Source organism: Sycon ciliatum, chromosome 2, assembly GCF_964019385.1.
Source record: "Sycon ciliatum chromosome 2, ocSycCili1.1, whole genome shotgun sequence".
Taxonomy (NCBI): Eukaryota; Metazoa; Porifera; class Calcarea; order Leucosolenida; family Sycettidae; genus Sycon; species Sycon ciliatum.
The window spans coordinates 45,310,715-45,326,109 of NC_088644.1; the positions used below are offsets into that span (position 1 = coordinate 45,310,715).

At 48.3% G+C, this 15,395-nt stretch overlaps 1 protein-coding gene across 1 annotated transcript; it reads right to left on the bottom strand.

The window, feature by feature from the left end:
* Positions 1 to 10,220: 10,220 nt before the first annotated feature.
* Positions 10,221 to 15,185, bottom strand: LOC135810626 (uncharacterized protein K02A2.6-like). Its single transcript, XM_065324118.1, has 3 exons — positions 14,785 to 15,185; positions 14,326 to 14,434; positions 10,221 to 13,802 (listed from the first exon to the last, which is right to left on the bottom strand). Exons 1-3 carry the CDS (start codon positions 15,183 to 15,185, stop codon positions 10,221 to 10,223), a joined length of 4,092 nt encoding a protein of 1,363 aa, XP_065180190.1.
* Between the last annotated feature and the right edge of the window lie 210 nt (positions 15,186 to 15,395).

Below are 15,395 nucleotides of genomic sequence, written 5' to 3' on the forward strand. Positions count from 1 at the left end.
ATGTATACGCCTACAACCGCGAATGCACATGATACAGGATTTCATAAGGCTGAAGGAAATCCTGCATCTAACAAATGCCATAACATGAGAATAGTGCTCACCCCTCTTCTCAGCCAACAGATGGGCAATGCGTTTATACAGTGCTGCTGACGCTGGACCCATTCCGCCACTGGCTGACATGACCGCCGGAACCAAGGAGGCTTGCTCAACCTGCCTCCCCTGGCTCCTCATAGTGCCTTCTCTCTTCTTTTCCGTGTCGCTGATTGAGCTCACTCAGCCGCCACAGCAGGCCCTGTCCGGCTGCCTGCATAGAGCTCACTCAGCCTCCTCAGCAGGCCCTGCCCAGCTACCTGCATAGGGATCACTCAGCCTCCCCAGCAGGCCCTGCCCAGCCGCCTGCATAGAGCTCAATTAGCCTCCGCAGCAGGCCCTGCCCGGATGCTTGCATAGAGCTTACTCAGCCCCCTCCCCCCCCCCCCAGCTACCTGCATAGGGATCACTCAACCTCCGCAGCAGGCCCTGCCCAGCTGCCTGCATAGAGCTCACTCAGCCTCCCCAGCAGGCCCTGCCCAGCTACCTGCATAGGGATCACTCAGCCTCCGCAGCAGGCCCTGCCCGACTGACTGCATAGGGCTCACTCAGTCTCTCCAGCAGACCCTGCCCGACTGCCTGCATAGAGCTCACTCAGCCTGTGCAGCACTACCCAGCTGCCGTACACAAACATTCGCACAGCTCTAACACTCCTAACTCACTCATTCTGAGCCTGGCGAAGCAGTTGACAAACCCTCCTATTCCCCAAGCTGGTTGCTCGTTATGTGAGTGCGGCATGCAGATGCTTGCGTTAAAGAAACAAAAATCGATGGCCCAGAGATTATCTACTGACGAGGGAGGACCTGTGCACATGTTTTGCCAGGTACACATTTCATCCCTCGATTCCATGATCCATGCAAGTGTGCATATAAACACCCGTACGCCAAGCTACCTCCAGTTTTCGTAGTTGCCAAGGACATTTTCATGACAACTTGCGAAACCTGAATCGACAGACCAAATCAAAATGGTATCATCGACTTCTGAAAATGAACTGCCACAAACCGAAAGTCACTACAGTATTCTACTAAACGCGATGTTGATGTAACAATGAAGGACAAGTTAGGTACAACTATTATTATTATTATTATTATTTAAATAACCGACGAGGAGACAACAGTCGTAAAATAGCAATGAAAAATATCAATTGTGCACTCATAATCATGTATAAACAATTAAAATGAAACAATTCCAGAACGTTTTCGTGTGACCATCATCAGTGGAACATCGTCACATAGCAAGAATCACTAAAACAACCACTGATGATGGTCACACGAAAACGTTCTGGAATTGTTTCATTTTAATTGTTTATACATGATTATGAGTGCACAATTGATATTTTTCATTGCTATTATTATTATTATTATTATTATTATTATTATTCTCGTATCCGTCCCGAATGGGACTCACGACGGCAAAATTAACTGTGAGCATGTGTGTGTGTGAGTGGGAGAACGAAATGAAAAAGAAAAGAAGAGTCTTGTAATAAAGGTCAAATTTAAGAAGAGCAGTACTAGACTAAATGGCTGAGCAGATGTTACTCCAGTGTTTTCTGGCGCGGGCATAGGTGCCGAGATCACGAAGGCAGCTGGGCTTAAAAATGCAGATAGGTGTGAGGCGGACGTCTCGCTGGAGACTTGTGGTGAGGCAAGAGCGGGGTGCACCTATTCGAAAGGGCTGACTGGTAGCATATGTACAGAAAGCAGTGAGAGCAACATTTGCAGGGATGTCACTTGGCTGGCGTAATATATGTCCTAATAGCTTCCACCTGTCTCGCTTGGCCATTTCAGATACAGAGCACTGGCTAGTAACAGCATCTAAATCTGCATTCGAGATGACATCTGGGTAGGTAATTCCAAGGGTACACCGCAGCTGTTTCCTATGAAACACATCTAGGCGTTTTTCTTGTGCACGGGACAGGCCATGGCAAGCAAGGTTGTAGGTCAAGATTGGTAGAACGAAAGTGTTGTATAAACGAATTTTAATGGGTGTAGAAAGCAGGTTGTGTTTGAACCATAACTTCAGAGTGTCTCCAAATGCTTTTGCGGCCAAGCCAATCCGGCGCGTTACGTCCTCCCGGAGTCATATAGTGAGCCGAGTGTCTTCACCTGTCGCCAAGCTTCTTTACCACGAGTTGTGCCGACATTTCTAGATGTTGTAGAGGTGGCATCTCCTAAAGTAGGTTCCAGGTAAATACGGATCCATTCAGTCTTACTGGTATTGACGGTAAGACCCCATTCGGAGAAGACGCCTGCGATGACGGGTAGAGCGCTGGTAAGGAATGGTTTTGATGTGGAGATGAAGTCTACGTCATCGGCGTAAGCTGTTTCTTCAGGTAGAATGTTGTCTGCTGATGGTACAATAAGTAGTAGTTTTCCATGACGTACGTTCTGCCATATTGTGGGTGACGGCTGATCAGGTGGGTCTATTTAAACGAGGATGGTGAACCAACACAATACGTAAAGACGAGAAAAGGACCAATACGTGACTAGTTATGACTAACAGTCCACCAAGGTAACGGTATCTTTTACAGTCAAGTAGCGCGAAAACAACGCCTAATTGAAACTTTCTACGTCTCAGCCTTCCAATTTGGACGGTTTTTGGTTTGCGCTTCGTAGATGTTTTGGAGCTACTTCAAGTAGGTGTCCAGTTGTCGAATGTCTCAATATCCTTGTTAGTTTTGTTGTTTTTCGTTTGGTCACTGTATAAGTTATCTTTAACTGTTATTCATAACTAGTAACTTATCAGTCTCTTCTCCTTTTTAAACTTAGAAGTAGGACACACTTAAGGCTCTTGAACATTTTAAAAGTTTTCACTAGTATAGTTTCATGCCTTATCATCAGGTGAAATACAGGCTAAATCAAATGACAATGGACAATGGATTAAATAAACTAGAGAGGTGATAGAACTAATGCAAGTAGGAAGGGCAATACAACATTTCTATTAATTTTAATCCATTGTCCATGGTCTGATGATCAGGCATGAAACTGTATTTCGTACTAGTGAAAACTTTCAAAATGTTCATGAGCCTGAAGGGTGTTCTACTTCTAAGTGTCAGGCAATTATGTCTTGTCAGCGTAGTGTCAAATTAAATCTCGTATATTCATGTCTTCTGCTATACAGTGTCAAAGTCCTGTGCACCTGGACATTTTCAGAAGTTCAACAATAACGGAAGCGCTGACTACTACTGCCAATGTGATGAGTCCGTACCAGTTATTGCGCCGAATTGTTCATCACCTGGATACACATGCCTGGCAAATGGACAATTTCCAATTTGTTTTGGATACACAAAATGCAAAAAAGCAGGCTCTACTTACATGTGCACTTGTGAGGACAAATTAAGCCTGAATCAATCATACTGTTACATAGCTGAAGACTGCCAAAACACAGTAGAAGACTGCGGAAATGGAGACTGCACCATAGACTACTCACCTGAATCCCGAATAAATAGTGAGTACAATTTGAGGGAAAGTACCAGACATGGATAATTTAGACTAAAAGTCATTAATTCAGGGCACTGAATGAGATGTCCAGTAATAAGACAAGCTTACTATGACTGTGGCATTTTACTTTACTTCATCACATGAACAGGTACCGATGCCTTCTCACCAAGTTAATAATCTGGCTACCAGAAAATGGTGATGAACTTTATTGATAAAATTATGAATGAAGACATGCAATAAACAAGCAATATAGAGATGAGAAGAAAGAGGGCCAACGAGCTACAAGTTACGGTCTATTATACACTAGCACAACAATTGAGACGCGACACGGCAAAAGGGTGCTTATGGCATGCGACATCAAACTGAGAAAAACTCGTTTGAAAGTTGAGTATGCAATATTGAGAGTACACATTTTCTTTTTGAGTTCGATTAGTTTTCGTTGCGATTTATTAAGTTTTTTGAATGCGGTTTTTTGCAACAGAAGCAGTCAGAATTCAGCCATTGCGCTGTATCCATAACTCAGTTTGTGACATTTTTGCCATAAGCACCCTTTTGTCATGGCGCGGCTCGATTACTTTACAATCAGCTCATGCGATAATATTGCACGACACTGACCAATGGTACTGACGTTCTACACCTAACTGGCAATCATAACTGGCAAATGGTGGTGTAAGTGGATAATAGTTAATTAAAGCGTAATTTCAATTTGTACTTCAAAGTAGCTCTTTTGTCCTTTTTCTCCTTAGAAATTATCCCTTGACTTTCCATCCGGGTCAAGATATAGAGATAAAAAAACTAAATGCGATGTCATAAGTAGACGTTCTGCCAACAGCCACAAATGACCAGATTCGTTTCCACACATGATACATGTAGCACCGAAAGAAGTAGTCAAGTTCTACAACCATTCGTCAACTAGATCAGCACTCCAGATGTGATCCACAGACCGGCTCTTCATTTTGCCTCTCTTGAAATGCACTTTCGCGGCTTGTGCAATTCAGAGGCATGGAGTACCAGTCTTTGGTAATCCCACCTGCTTTCTGAGGAGCGTCGAGACTGAGTGTGATCCTATCGTTGTCCAGAAGGTTATCGCCAATCGTTCCGCGGAAAATGTGAAGAGTCTCGTTCATGCCGTATCTAGAGAACCGCTTACCCATTAATATGGCATACCGACCACACACGGCTGTGCTCAAGTGTATTTTTTTTCAAAGAATACAAACCCGGTTCGAGACAAAATATTATAACAAGAAAAATAACAAGTTGCATGCAGGGAGAACGAAGAAACGACTTAACACAAAATGTTTTGGGGTGAGAGAACAAACAACTATTGAGTCGGGGCTGGGTACTTGGGTACTAATATCCACTAGCGCAGCTGTGAAGTTGGGGCGTTATGGACTCCTCCGACCAAAAGTCTTGGTATCCTTGCATACAACGCGCACCGGGGTGGGGGGGGGGTAAAAAGAGAAAGAAAGAAGAAAGAGTTAGGCCATCAGCTAGTATGCTAGTCTGTGGTGTACACGTCGACAGCAGTCCCACATGTTTGCTCGAGGAGGTACCTGTACACTGCTACTGTGAAGCGTTGCAGCACTGCCTTGGATGGGCGGGCGGTCAGGATGGCAGAGGGCATCCCATGTTGTTATTAGGCCGAGCGGGAAGGATCAGTGTAGGATGTCAGGACTTGTTGTGGGGAGGGGGTTTGACAACTGGAAGGCATGGGAGTGTTTCACTTGATGTTGGTGGCGGGTTTCTGGGGCGGGCGGGCTCAGTGGCAGCAGGTGGCAGCATGTCTGTCAGCTGGGCCGGACTTGAAATATAGTGCAGCTTGAACAGCACACTCCAGATACTTGCGGAAGGACTGATAAGCTTGGGAGCATGGTCCCAGCGTCATTGCTGCGCATACACCGTTGCTGGATGCAGTAAAGCTTGGCAAGGTGGGGAGGATGAAGCCGTTGTATATGCTGAGGCGGCCGTTGGGGTTGAGTACTGGGCATACCTTCCTGAAGAAGCCAGGGCGCTGGCTGGATTTGATCTGACTGAAACCTGGTGGAGATGGTTGCGGAACAGCAGTTTGCTGTCAAAGGTCTCACCGAGAAGTGTTCTACGACTTGTGTATCACCGGTGAAGTGACAGTGTGAAAAGGGTCGTTCAAAATGGGACTTCAGTTCAGGTTCCGTATAATCATCCGCCATGAACCGCCATTCGCGGGATGACCAAGTCGGAGATCAAAATGTTGAGTTCCCTCCCAGGAATTCAGACTTCTGTCGTAGAACTAGTCACAACACTGTCCTTCCTCGTATCACAGTCGGCCGATCTGGAGACACGCCTGCTGAACCAGATCAATCTGTTGAATAAGCAAGTGAATGCGCTCAGTGAGGATGTTGTTTCCCTGAAGGAAACCGGTATTGTTTCGTCGAGTGCTTCTCGCCAGGCCCAGTGCCAGCGTACGCGCAAGACATCCCGTAGACATGCAGCTACGGGCACCAATGACCCCAGTATGAGTTATACAACTGAAAACCATAGTGTCAGTGACACTGACGACACTGACAGCAATGATTAGGAAGCAACACAATCTGCAGCAGGTAAAGGCTCCAAGCTCCAGCAGGCCAAGCGCAATGACTGAAGTAGTAAAGCCATCCTGGATGTCATTGCAGATGACAGTTCACAGTTGGTGTCAGCAGAGCCACCCAGGCCAAGGAAAGTCATGTTGTACGTTTGAAATCTGAGCGAGTCCTGCACTGAGGATGTACGGTCACGAAGGATGGGCGGTTGGTAACCTGGCAGAGTGGCATCCACATTCGTACATTTCTCAACGGTAAACGTCGTCTCCCTTACATAGACAATGTCTAGGAGGTGTGTGGTGACTACGTGCTGGAATTCCCCAAGCATAGACAGCAGGCAGAATGCATTAGTTAGAAGTAGGTTACACTTAGGGTCACCCAGTGCTGTCATCATTCTGTATCATTGGTCCTAACTGCGGTGGAATATTGACCATTGCTGCTGCCAAGATTGTCTTGTGATGCTGCATTCTGATGTTGGTCATGGTCTTTAAATTGCCATTTTAAGGTTATGCAAGTTTCAAGGTTCCCTCGAGAAACTTTTTCAAGGGCTTTGCACAACCGATGGACACCCCAAAAGGAACATATAACTGTAAATTTTGGACGAAATCGGAGAGATCGACTTGCACTTGTACTTTGGTATTCTCGGACATGCTCTTAGAAGTAGGGCTGCAAGGAATATTCGAATATTCGATTGATATTCGTTTGGAACCCGATAGAACGTATATTTTCCCCTTTAGAAAATTCGTTCCTTTTGACACGTGCGCACACTCTGCTCTTGTATAGATCTATTTGTAGTAATTCTAGAACGGATGGAGTGATATGTACATGTGTTATGTGTTGAGAAAGGGGACTATGACTCACAAGAGTAGTGGATATGACTCCACTAGACATCTACTTGGTCTAGAACAACCTGAGACTAGCCAAACACTTTCTAAGATTCTTTTGGTATCGAATATTCGATTCATTTTCAAAAAAATGATTTGTTTCATCGACGCTGCATGCATGTCCAATGCGCGTCTACAGTACTTCACACTTTCCTTTTCCCGCATTATCACCTCAGCTATGCCAGTTTTGTATGTGGAAACCCCCTATATAATAGCAGTTTGGTCTATATTTTTAATCATTCAACATCTACCTTCACTGATGAGCTATGTATTAGCGAAACAGCTGTCTGAAGGAGTTTATCAATATCGTCTACGGAAGTGTCCTCGCAATGGTTATGGTTGTGTGCAGGAGGGTCTAGTCGGCTAAAGAGCGCAGTGGAGTGGAGGTGACTCAACATTTTCTTCAATGGCCGAGGGTTCTGTCGCACCCTGTAATAATATGATACGTGCGCCGTTAGCGTCAGAGCAAGAAGAGGGACAAGATGAGTCAAGGGACAATCCGGCGGACTCAATACCATACGACCAACTGTTTGTTTCTACCAGCGTTATTGTACCGTCGAAACAGCTCTGACGACGATATACTGGGTGAATGCCGCAGGGCCTCCCAGCGTGCCAGCCGCAGTGGGTGATGGGCAGATAACAAGGTAGCTTGCGGACAACATCAATGGCATGAAGCCTAGTGACTGCCAACCGTCTTGGCGTGACGGGCGAGCAGTACAGTGTCATGCCCCAGGGGCTGCTGTGGCTGTCGACGTCGGCGAGTTGTGAGGTGCGTTCGCAGGCCTTCATGCCGGCACTCGGACAACTGCAATACTAGTACACAGACTCTCACTAGCTACATAGTACTCTGATTCTGGCACGTTATTTCTGCATTGAATAGTGATTGATTTACCGCGCCGAATTTCCGACGCTGCATGCATGTCCAATGCGCGTCAACAGTACTTCACACTTTCCTTTTCCCGCGTTCTCACCTCAGCTATGCCAGTTTTGTATGTGGAAACCCCCTATGTAATACTGTAAATCAACTAATTTTCCGAACTTAGAAGTTGCGACTTCGGCGGTATTAGTCATGAAGTTGATTGTTCCAACTAGGAACACACGCTTCTTGCCGAACTTGACACTTGACTGACTCACGACTGCCATCCGGAGCACACGAGGAGCACGTCGCACCTTCCACTCGGCAAACCTGCAAGAAAGCACCACTCCCTGCTCAATACACGGTGTTTCGGGGAATTCACCCCTCATCAGTTGAGCTTGAGTAGGCTGAGGAAGATTGTGCCCGAAAAGCACCACTTATATACTGCTCTCCAGGCCAAACCATCACCAGGGATACAAACTTACAGATACGCTTTGTTTCCAGCGCGACAAACACCTCGTGAAGCTCTAGGTAGCAGCGTGAGTCAGAGTCGCTCATGGAGTTGTGATAAACAGACGTTGAGAGCCAGTATAGCTATTCACAACGCTGTCACCTCCAACAACTAGTCGCACGTCCGCGTGAGGGACAACAATACGAACTTAGAAGTTGCGACTTCGGCGGTATTAGTCATGAAGTTGATTGTTCCAACTAGGAACACACGCTTCTTGCCGAACTTGACACTTGACTGACTCACGACTGCCATCTTATCACAACTCCATGAGCGACTCTGACTCACGCTGCTACCTAGAGCTTCACGAGGTGTTTGTCGCGCTGGAAACAAAGCGTATCTGTAAGTTTGTATCCCTGGTGATGGTTTGGCCTGGAGAGCAGTATATAAGTGGTGCTTTTCGGGCACAATCTTCCTCAGCCTACTCAAGCTCAACTGATGAGGGGTGAATTCCCCGAAACACCGTGTATTGAGCAGGGAGTGGTGCTTTCTTGCAGGTTTGCCGAGTGGAAGGTGCGACGTGCTCCTCGTGTGCTCCGGATGGCAGTCGTGAGTCAGTCAAGTGTCAAGTTCGGCAAGAAGCGTGTGTTCCTAGTTGGAACAATCAACTTCATGACTAATACCGCCGAAGTCGCAACTTCTAAGTTCGTATTGTTGTCCCTCACGCGGACGTGCGACTAGTTGTTGGAGGTGACAGCGTTGTGAATAGCTATACTGGCTCTCAACGTCTGTTTATCACAACTCCATGAGCGACTCTGACTCACGCTGCTACCTAGAGCTTCACGAGGTGTTTGTCGCGCTGGAAACAAAGCGTATCTGTAAGTTTGTATCCCTGGTGATGGTTTGGCCTGGAGAGCAGTATATAAGTGGTGCTTTTCGGGCACAATCTTCCTCAGCCTACTCAAGCTCAACTGATGAGGGGTGAATTCCCCGAAACACCAACTAATTTTCGCTGGCGATTTAATTTCGCTGATTTCGCCGCTGGGTACCAACCCGCCAAAGTAAATCGCCGGCCAAAGTTTGTCATGATGCATGGATGCATGCATGTGAGAGCACCAACTACTGATCGATTTCTTTTTTGAAAACCCTAATCGGCCAAAGTTTAATGACGGCCAAAAGTTTCATTTCGAGATCGGCCAAAGTTTCTCACCGGCCAAAATTTGTTGATTTACAGTAGCAGTTTGGTCTATATTTTTAATCATTCAACATCTACCTTCACTGATGAGCTATGTATTAGCGAAACAACTGTCTGAAGGAGTTTATCAATATCGTCTACGGAAGTGTCCTCGCAATGGTTATGGTTGTGTGCAGAAGGGTCTAGTCGGCTAAAGAGCGCAGTGGAGTGGAGGTGACTCAACATTTTCTTCAATGGCCGAGAGCTCTGTCGCACCCTGTGTAGGCATGCAAGAAGCCAGACTAAGCACACGGAAAGAATAGACAACTAGCCATTGTGTCTCTCAGATTCTTCATCTGTAAAACCAGCTCAACAGCAGCATATGGCCAAGAGCATTACGCAATGCACTGTTACCATGACTGTGCACATCAGTACTACAGCCGTGATGTACAATGCATGACTACCACATTACCCCCCTTCCCTAAGAAAAAAAATTGTCTGCAAATGCAAACCTGTTTGAGAAAAAAAAAGGAGAGAAAAAAAGGAAAAAGAAAAAAAGGAGAAAATTGCCGACAAGAAAAGAACAATAAAATTGCAGAGGAAGCAAGCAAAGAATCAATTCAAAGCAACAAATTCGATACACCCTGACACTGACGGGTCAACTCACTGAAGATACATCAAACCTGTACCACGATACAAACAGAACAAACCAAACCAGCAACTAAATCGCAAATTGGCATAGTTATGCAACATGGTCAGTCAAAATGGAGATATTACATCAATGCACCAGCAGCTTTCTCAGTGAGCTTGACAGTGCGGCCAGCGCGAGTTACATAGCCCTCGCGATAGAGCGAGCCAGACTGGGCATCGGGCCGTGGTAGGCGTGATTGACGACGTGATTGGTCACTGGACTCGGGATGAATCTGAGCATCGGCCTCTTTGATCTCAGATTCCACTCCTGCTTCACACGGAGCAGTAGGCGTAGCAGGCGGCACATCTGCATTAGGTGCCGAGGATTTCACTTCTGACTCTGTAGCTGGCTGGGGATCTGGCGTCGGAACTGGCTGGAGATCCAAAGACCGAGAAGAGGTGGCAGTTGATGACGCAGGTGAAGCATGTTCTCGCACATGCTGCCGATTTCGGAGCAGTATCCGCCTGCCATCAGTGACGCCGACTTGTCTGCCATATTGCTCCACAACACGCCAAGGGGTAGTTGGGTCGGAATAGCCATCCTGCAAGACTACCATTGTGCCGGGACGCAGCATAGGCAACTGGCGGACACCGCGGCGACTATCATGCGAGACTGCCATGTCAGCTTTGGCGCGAATCTGATGAGAAGCATTCACAATGCGTGGGGTAGAATGGTGAGGTAGACGGGTGCGAACCATGCGACCGAAGAAAGCCTCATTGGGTGACATGCCCAGCATTCGGTGCACTGAGTTGCGAATATCAAAGAGAACTTGTTGCAAACGGCGTTGCAAAGACAGGGACGGTCGTAGAGATTGAATTCTCTCTTTGACGACTCGATGAAGACGTTCCACCATGCCATTAGATCTGGGGTAGCGTGGGCTTGATCGATTGTGCTGGATACCCAACCGCTGCAGGAACTGGGCCATTTCGGCTGAGGCAAACTGAGGGCCATTGTCGGACACCAACACGCTAGGCAGGCCGAACCTCGCGAACACTTCCATCAGCCGGTCAATGACAGCTGCGGTTGTGGTAGCTGACAAGGGAAGTAGCTCCGGATAGCGTGAACCGTAGTCGACGATGGATAATACTTGTTGACCCTCGATACACACCAGATCAACCGCCAGTTTCTGCCACACTCCTTCAATTTCTGATGGCAGCAGCTCTTGTGCGGGGTTTGTATGACGGCGCCAACACTCTGAACACTGCTCGGCGAACTTGTCGGCATCTTTAGACATGCCGGTCCACCATACTCGTCGTCGCAAAGCATCCTTGAATATGTCCCGACCTGGATGACCTTCATGGGCCAACTGCAGTACGGCATGTCGGAGAGCTTCTGGTATTACACAGCGGTTACCGAATAGCAGGATGCCGTCAATGGTCGTCAGCTGATCTCGGATAAGGTAGTATGGCTCTTCAGCGGGTGTGACTTGGGACCATGATTGCATCAAGACGCGCTGCTGTATGCTGCGCAACAGTGGGTCATCACTAGTCGCCTTGGCGATATCGTCGATATTGACTGGGCACTCTTCCAAGACCAGGCCAATGAACTCAGCCATAGAGCGAGCTTCTTCTGGTGAGGCAGTTGAGTCTTGGACAGGCGCTCTTGACAATGTGTCTTCACACACCATCTGCTTCCCAGGTGCATGTGACAAGGTGTACTGGTATGGCATGAGAGCGACCATCCAGCGCTGCAGCCGTGGTGGTACTTCGTCAAACGGCTTCTGGACGATTGAGATCAGGGGCTTGTGGTCGGTCACAACTTGAACAGATCTCCCCAGGACGTACTGTCGGAATCGAGTCAGAGAGAATACGATACCAAGCATCTCGCGCTCCAACTGGGAATAACGAGATTCAACATCGGACAATGAACGGCTGGCGCAGGTGACAGGTAACCAAGTGCCACTCTTGTCTTGCTGCCACAGAATAGCACCCAGACCAAGTGGAGATGCGTCACATGTTACCTTGGTTGGGACGTCCAAGGATGGCTTAAAGTACGCTAAGCACTCTAGCGACGAGGCCACGGCTGTCTTCGCATCGGTGAACGCGGCCGTCAGCTCATCATCAACGACGAATGGTTGTCGCTGAGCCAGTTTCCTCAGCGGCTCAGTTGTCTGTGAGAGCTGCGGTATGAATTTACCAAGGTACGTCACCATACCAAGGAAACGACGTACATCTGTCAACGTCTGCGGCAGCTGCAACTGTTGGATTGCCAGCAGCTTGTCACCGTCAGGACGCACACCATCCTTGCTCAGCCAGTGTCCCAAGTACTTGATTTCTGACTGGCGTACGCGACACTTCTCCCAGTTTAAGCGCAGGTTGGCTTCGCTCAAACGACGGAGTACGGCAGCCATGCGCTCGTCGTGTTCCTGTCGGTTGCGGGCATAGATGAGAATGTCATCAATATAGACAACGACTCCCGGTAGGCCGGCAAGGATGTCAGACACCACACGTTGAAATATCTCCGGTGCGCAAGCAATGCCAAACGGGAGTCTCTTGAATCTAAAGAGGCCCTTGTGAGTGGCGAAAGTGGTGAACGGACGAGATTCAGCGGCCAAAGGGAGCTGGTGAAAGCCAGATTCAGCATCCAGAACGGAGAACACTGTTGCACCGTCCAGCTGCGCATTGATTTCGTCAACGGTGGGAAGTAGGTGACGCTCCCGGACTACGCTCTTGTTTAGGACGCGGTAGTCCACGCAGAGACGCAAAGCACCGCTTGATTTCCTGACCGGCACCAACGGTGAGACCCACGGAGTAGCTTCTCGCACTGGCTCGATTATGTCATGCTTCACCAGACGATCCAACTCCTTGGCAATTTCATCCCGGATGCTGAAAGCGTGCCGACGGGGTGGGAGTGCTGTTGGAGTGGTGTCAGGGTCCACTGTGATAGAGATGGGCGTCACGTTCACCACATTGACTTCAGCAGAGGTCAGCAACTCCAGTTCGGAGATGACGTCCTGGCCATACAGGATTTGGCGGCCAGACGCGACTGGGACAACAAAACAACTACATACGATGCTGCGTGATCCAACAGAGACCGTCACATCAGCCATACCGAGTGTCGAGATGACGCCGCCATTGTACGCTTTCAAGATTCGATCACTCTTTCGCGTTGGCTGGACAACATCATCGGTTAGCACTGATCGGGTAGCACCGGTATCCAGTAGTCCTTCACAGGGACGGCCGTTGACGATCAGCGTCTTACGAAACAATTGCTGGTGCTGAGAAGTATCCACTGAGAATGCGTAATCACAGAAATAGTTGGCGTCATCCTCCTCCACCTGTTCGGATGTCATGCGCGCATTATCAGACTTGCGCGACAGGCATACTGTTGTAAAGTGGCCGACTTTCGAGCAGTTGCCACAAGTAGCATCCGCTGCAGGGCAATGCTGCTTGCCTCTTGGATGCGAGCGGCCACAGTACTTGCACTTCCCAAACTTCTTGTGCGCAGAGGCAGGCTGGGAGTGTGAAACACGGTGAATGTGAGAGAATGAATTCGACAATGGAGTAGCTGCAGCGTCACCATAAAGCTTGCTGTCCGTGATAGAGGACTCGAGTGCCACAGCTTTGCTCACAGCATTGGCTAGTGTCAACTTTGACTCTTTGAGAAGTTCTTTACGTAGCTCCTGGGATCGCAGGCCCTCGATCAACTGGTCACGGATTTGTCCCTGATCAATGGTGTCCACGGCAGTAGACGCAAATTCACAGCGATCAGCTGCTTCGCGCAGGCGTCCCACAAACCAGTGGCGGATCCAGGGGGGGCCCAGGGGGCCTGGGCCCCCCCTTTGAAAATTTCGACCTTGGTCTAGGATTACAGTAGACTGTAGAATGAGCGCTCGAAATTACTTGGCGTGTCAAGTGGGTCACGCGTGCTGGGTACTTTTATACGTGTCCGATCACTCCGGTACATGGTGTCACGCACCGAGCATGAGTCTGTACTAGTCAGCGCGCTGTGTACCGGTGTACAACTACTGTACGCACTGCGACCTGAGGACACGGCCGCACTTCAAACATGTGAAAAACGTGCCAAAAATGCAGGGCCTGGTACATAGTGCAGCGATCGCGTTGGGCTGAAGTCCTGTTTGGTGCACGGTGCTGTCGACTTCGTCCTTCCTTTTTTCTTTTTCAATTGTCAGAAACTACAAGTATACGCTCTCTAGCTCTCTACTTCGCTTGTAGCCAACGGGTTACCTTCAGATATGAGATGAAGAGGAAAGGGTCTGACATCAGGTCGTTCTTCAGTGGACCGGTAGATAAGAGAGCTCGCGTTGGAGAGCCGTCCAAAGGTCCGTCGCGGCCGCTGTCGAGTGGAAATGTTCCAGTGCAGTTTGAAAATGTCGTGAGAATGGAATAAAACTAGAAACCGGCGGATTCTGCTCGAAAAGGTGGCATATTCTGCTCGAAAAGCAGTGAAATTGGCAGAATCATACAAACCTTATGGCGGGCAATTCCTCGAATTCTGCTCCATACTATAGTATTTTTATCCACATACCAAACATCCATAAAACTTACCAGAAAAAGTACCGAATTCTGTCAATTTTTCTGCCGGCAGAATCCGCCGGACCCTAAAAACAACTGCTCTTCACAGCTTCAGGACTTTGTTGTTGTTGTATTTGTTGTTTTGTTTTGGGGGGGGGGGGGGGCGGATACCTTGGGCCCCCTCTTCGGCCAAGTCCTGGATCCGCCACTGCAAACGATGTGACAGACTCACCCTCATTCTGGCGAAGCTGACGGAACCGGTGGCGCTCCGACGTTGTGTTTGTGGCAGGACGAAAATGAGCAATCACAGCATCCGTCAGAGCTTTGTACTCACATCCGGCACTGCCATCGGCCTGAGCTGGTGGAGTAGGAACTACGATTCCTTTAACAATACGCCTGACAGCGAGGCCTGCAAGGTTCAGAAACAGCCTCTTCTTATCAGCTGCCGTCGTAACTCCACAAATTTTCAGATAATCATCAACGTCCTCGAGCCACAATTCGAAATCGGCTCCGATGTTGCTGGAAAAGTCAGGTACAAATTCCTTCGGCGCTCTGCCTTTGGGAGCGGACATGGCGACAAATCCGTGCCTGTTCACTGCGCCAATGTAGGCATGCAAGAAGCCAGACTAAGCACACGGAAAGAATAGACAACTAGCCATTGTGTCTCTCAGATTCTTCATCTGTAAAACCAGCTCAACAGCAGCATATGGCCAAGAGCATTACGCAATGCACTGTTACCATGACTGTGCACATCAGTACTACAGCCGTGATGTACAATGCAT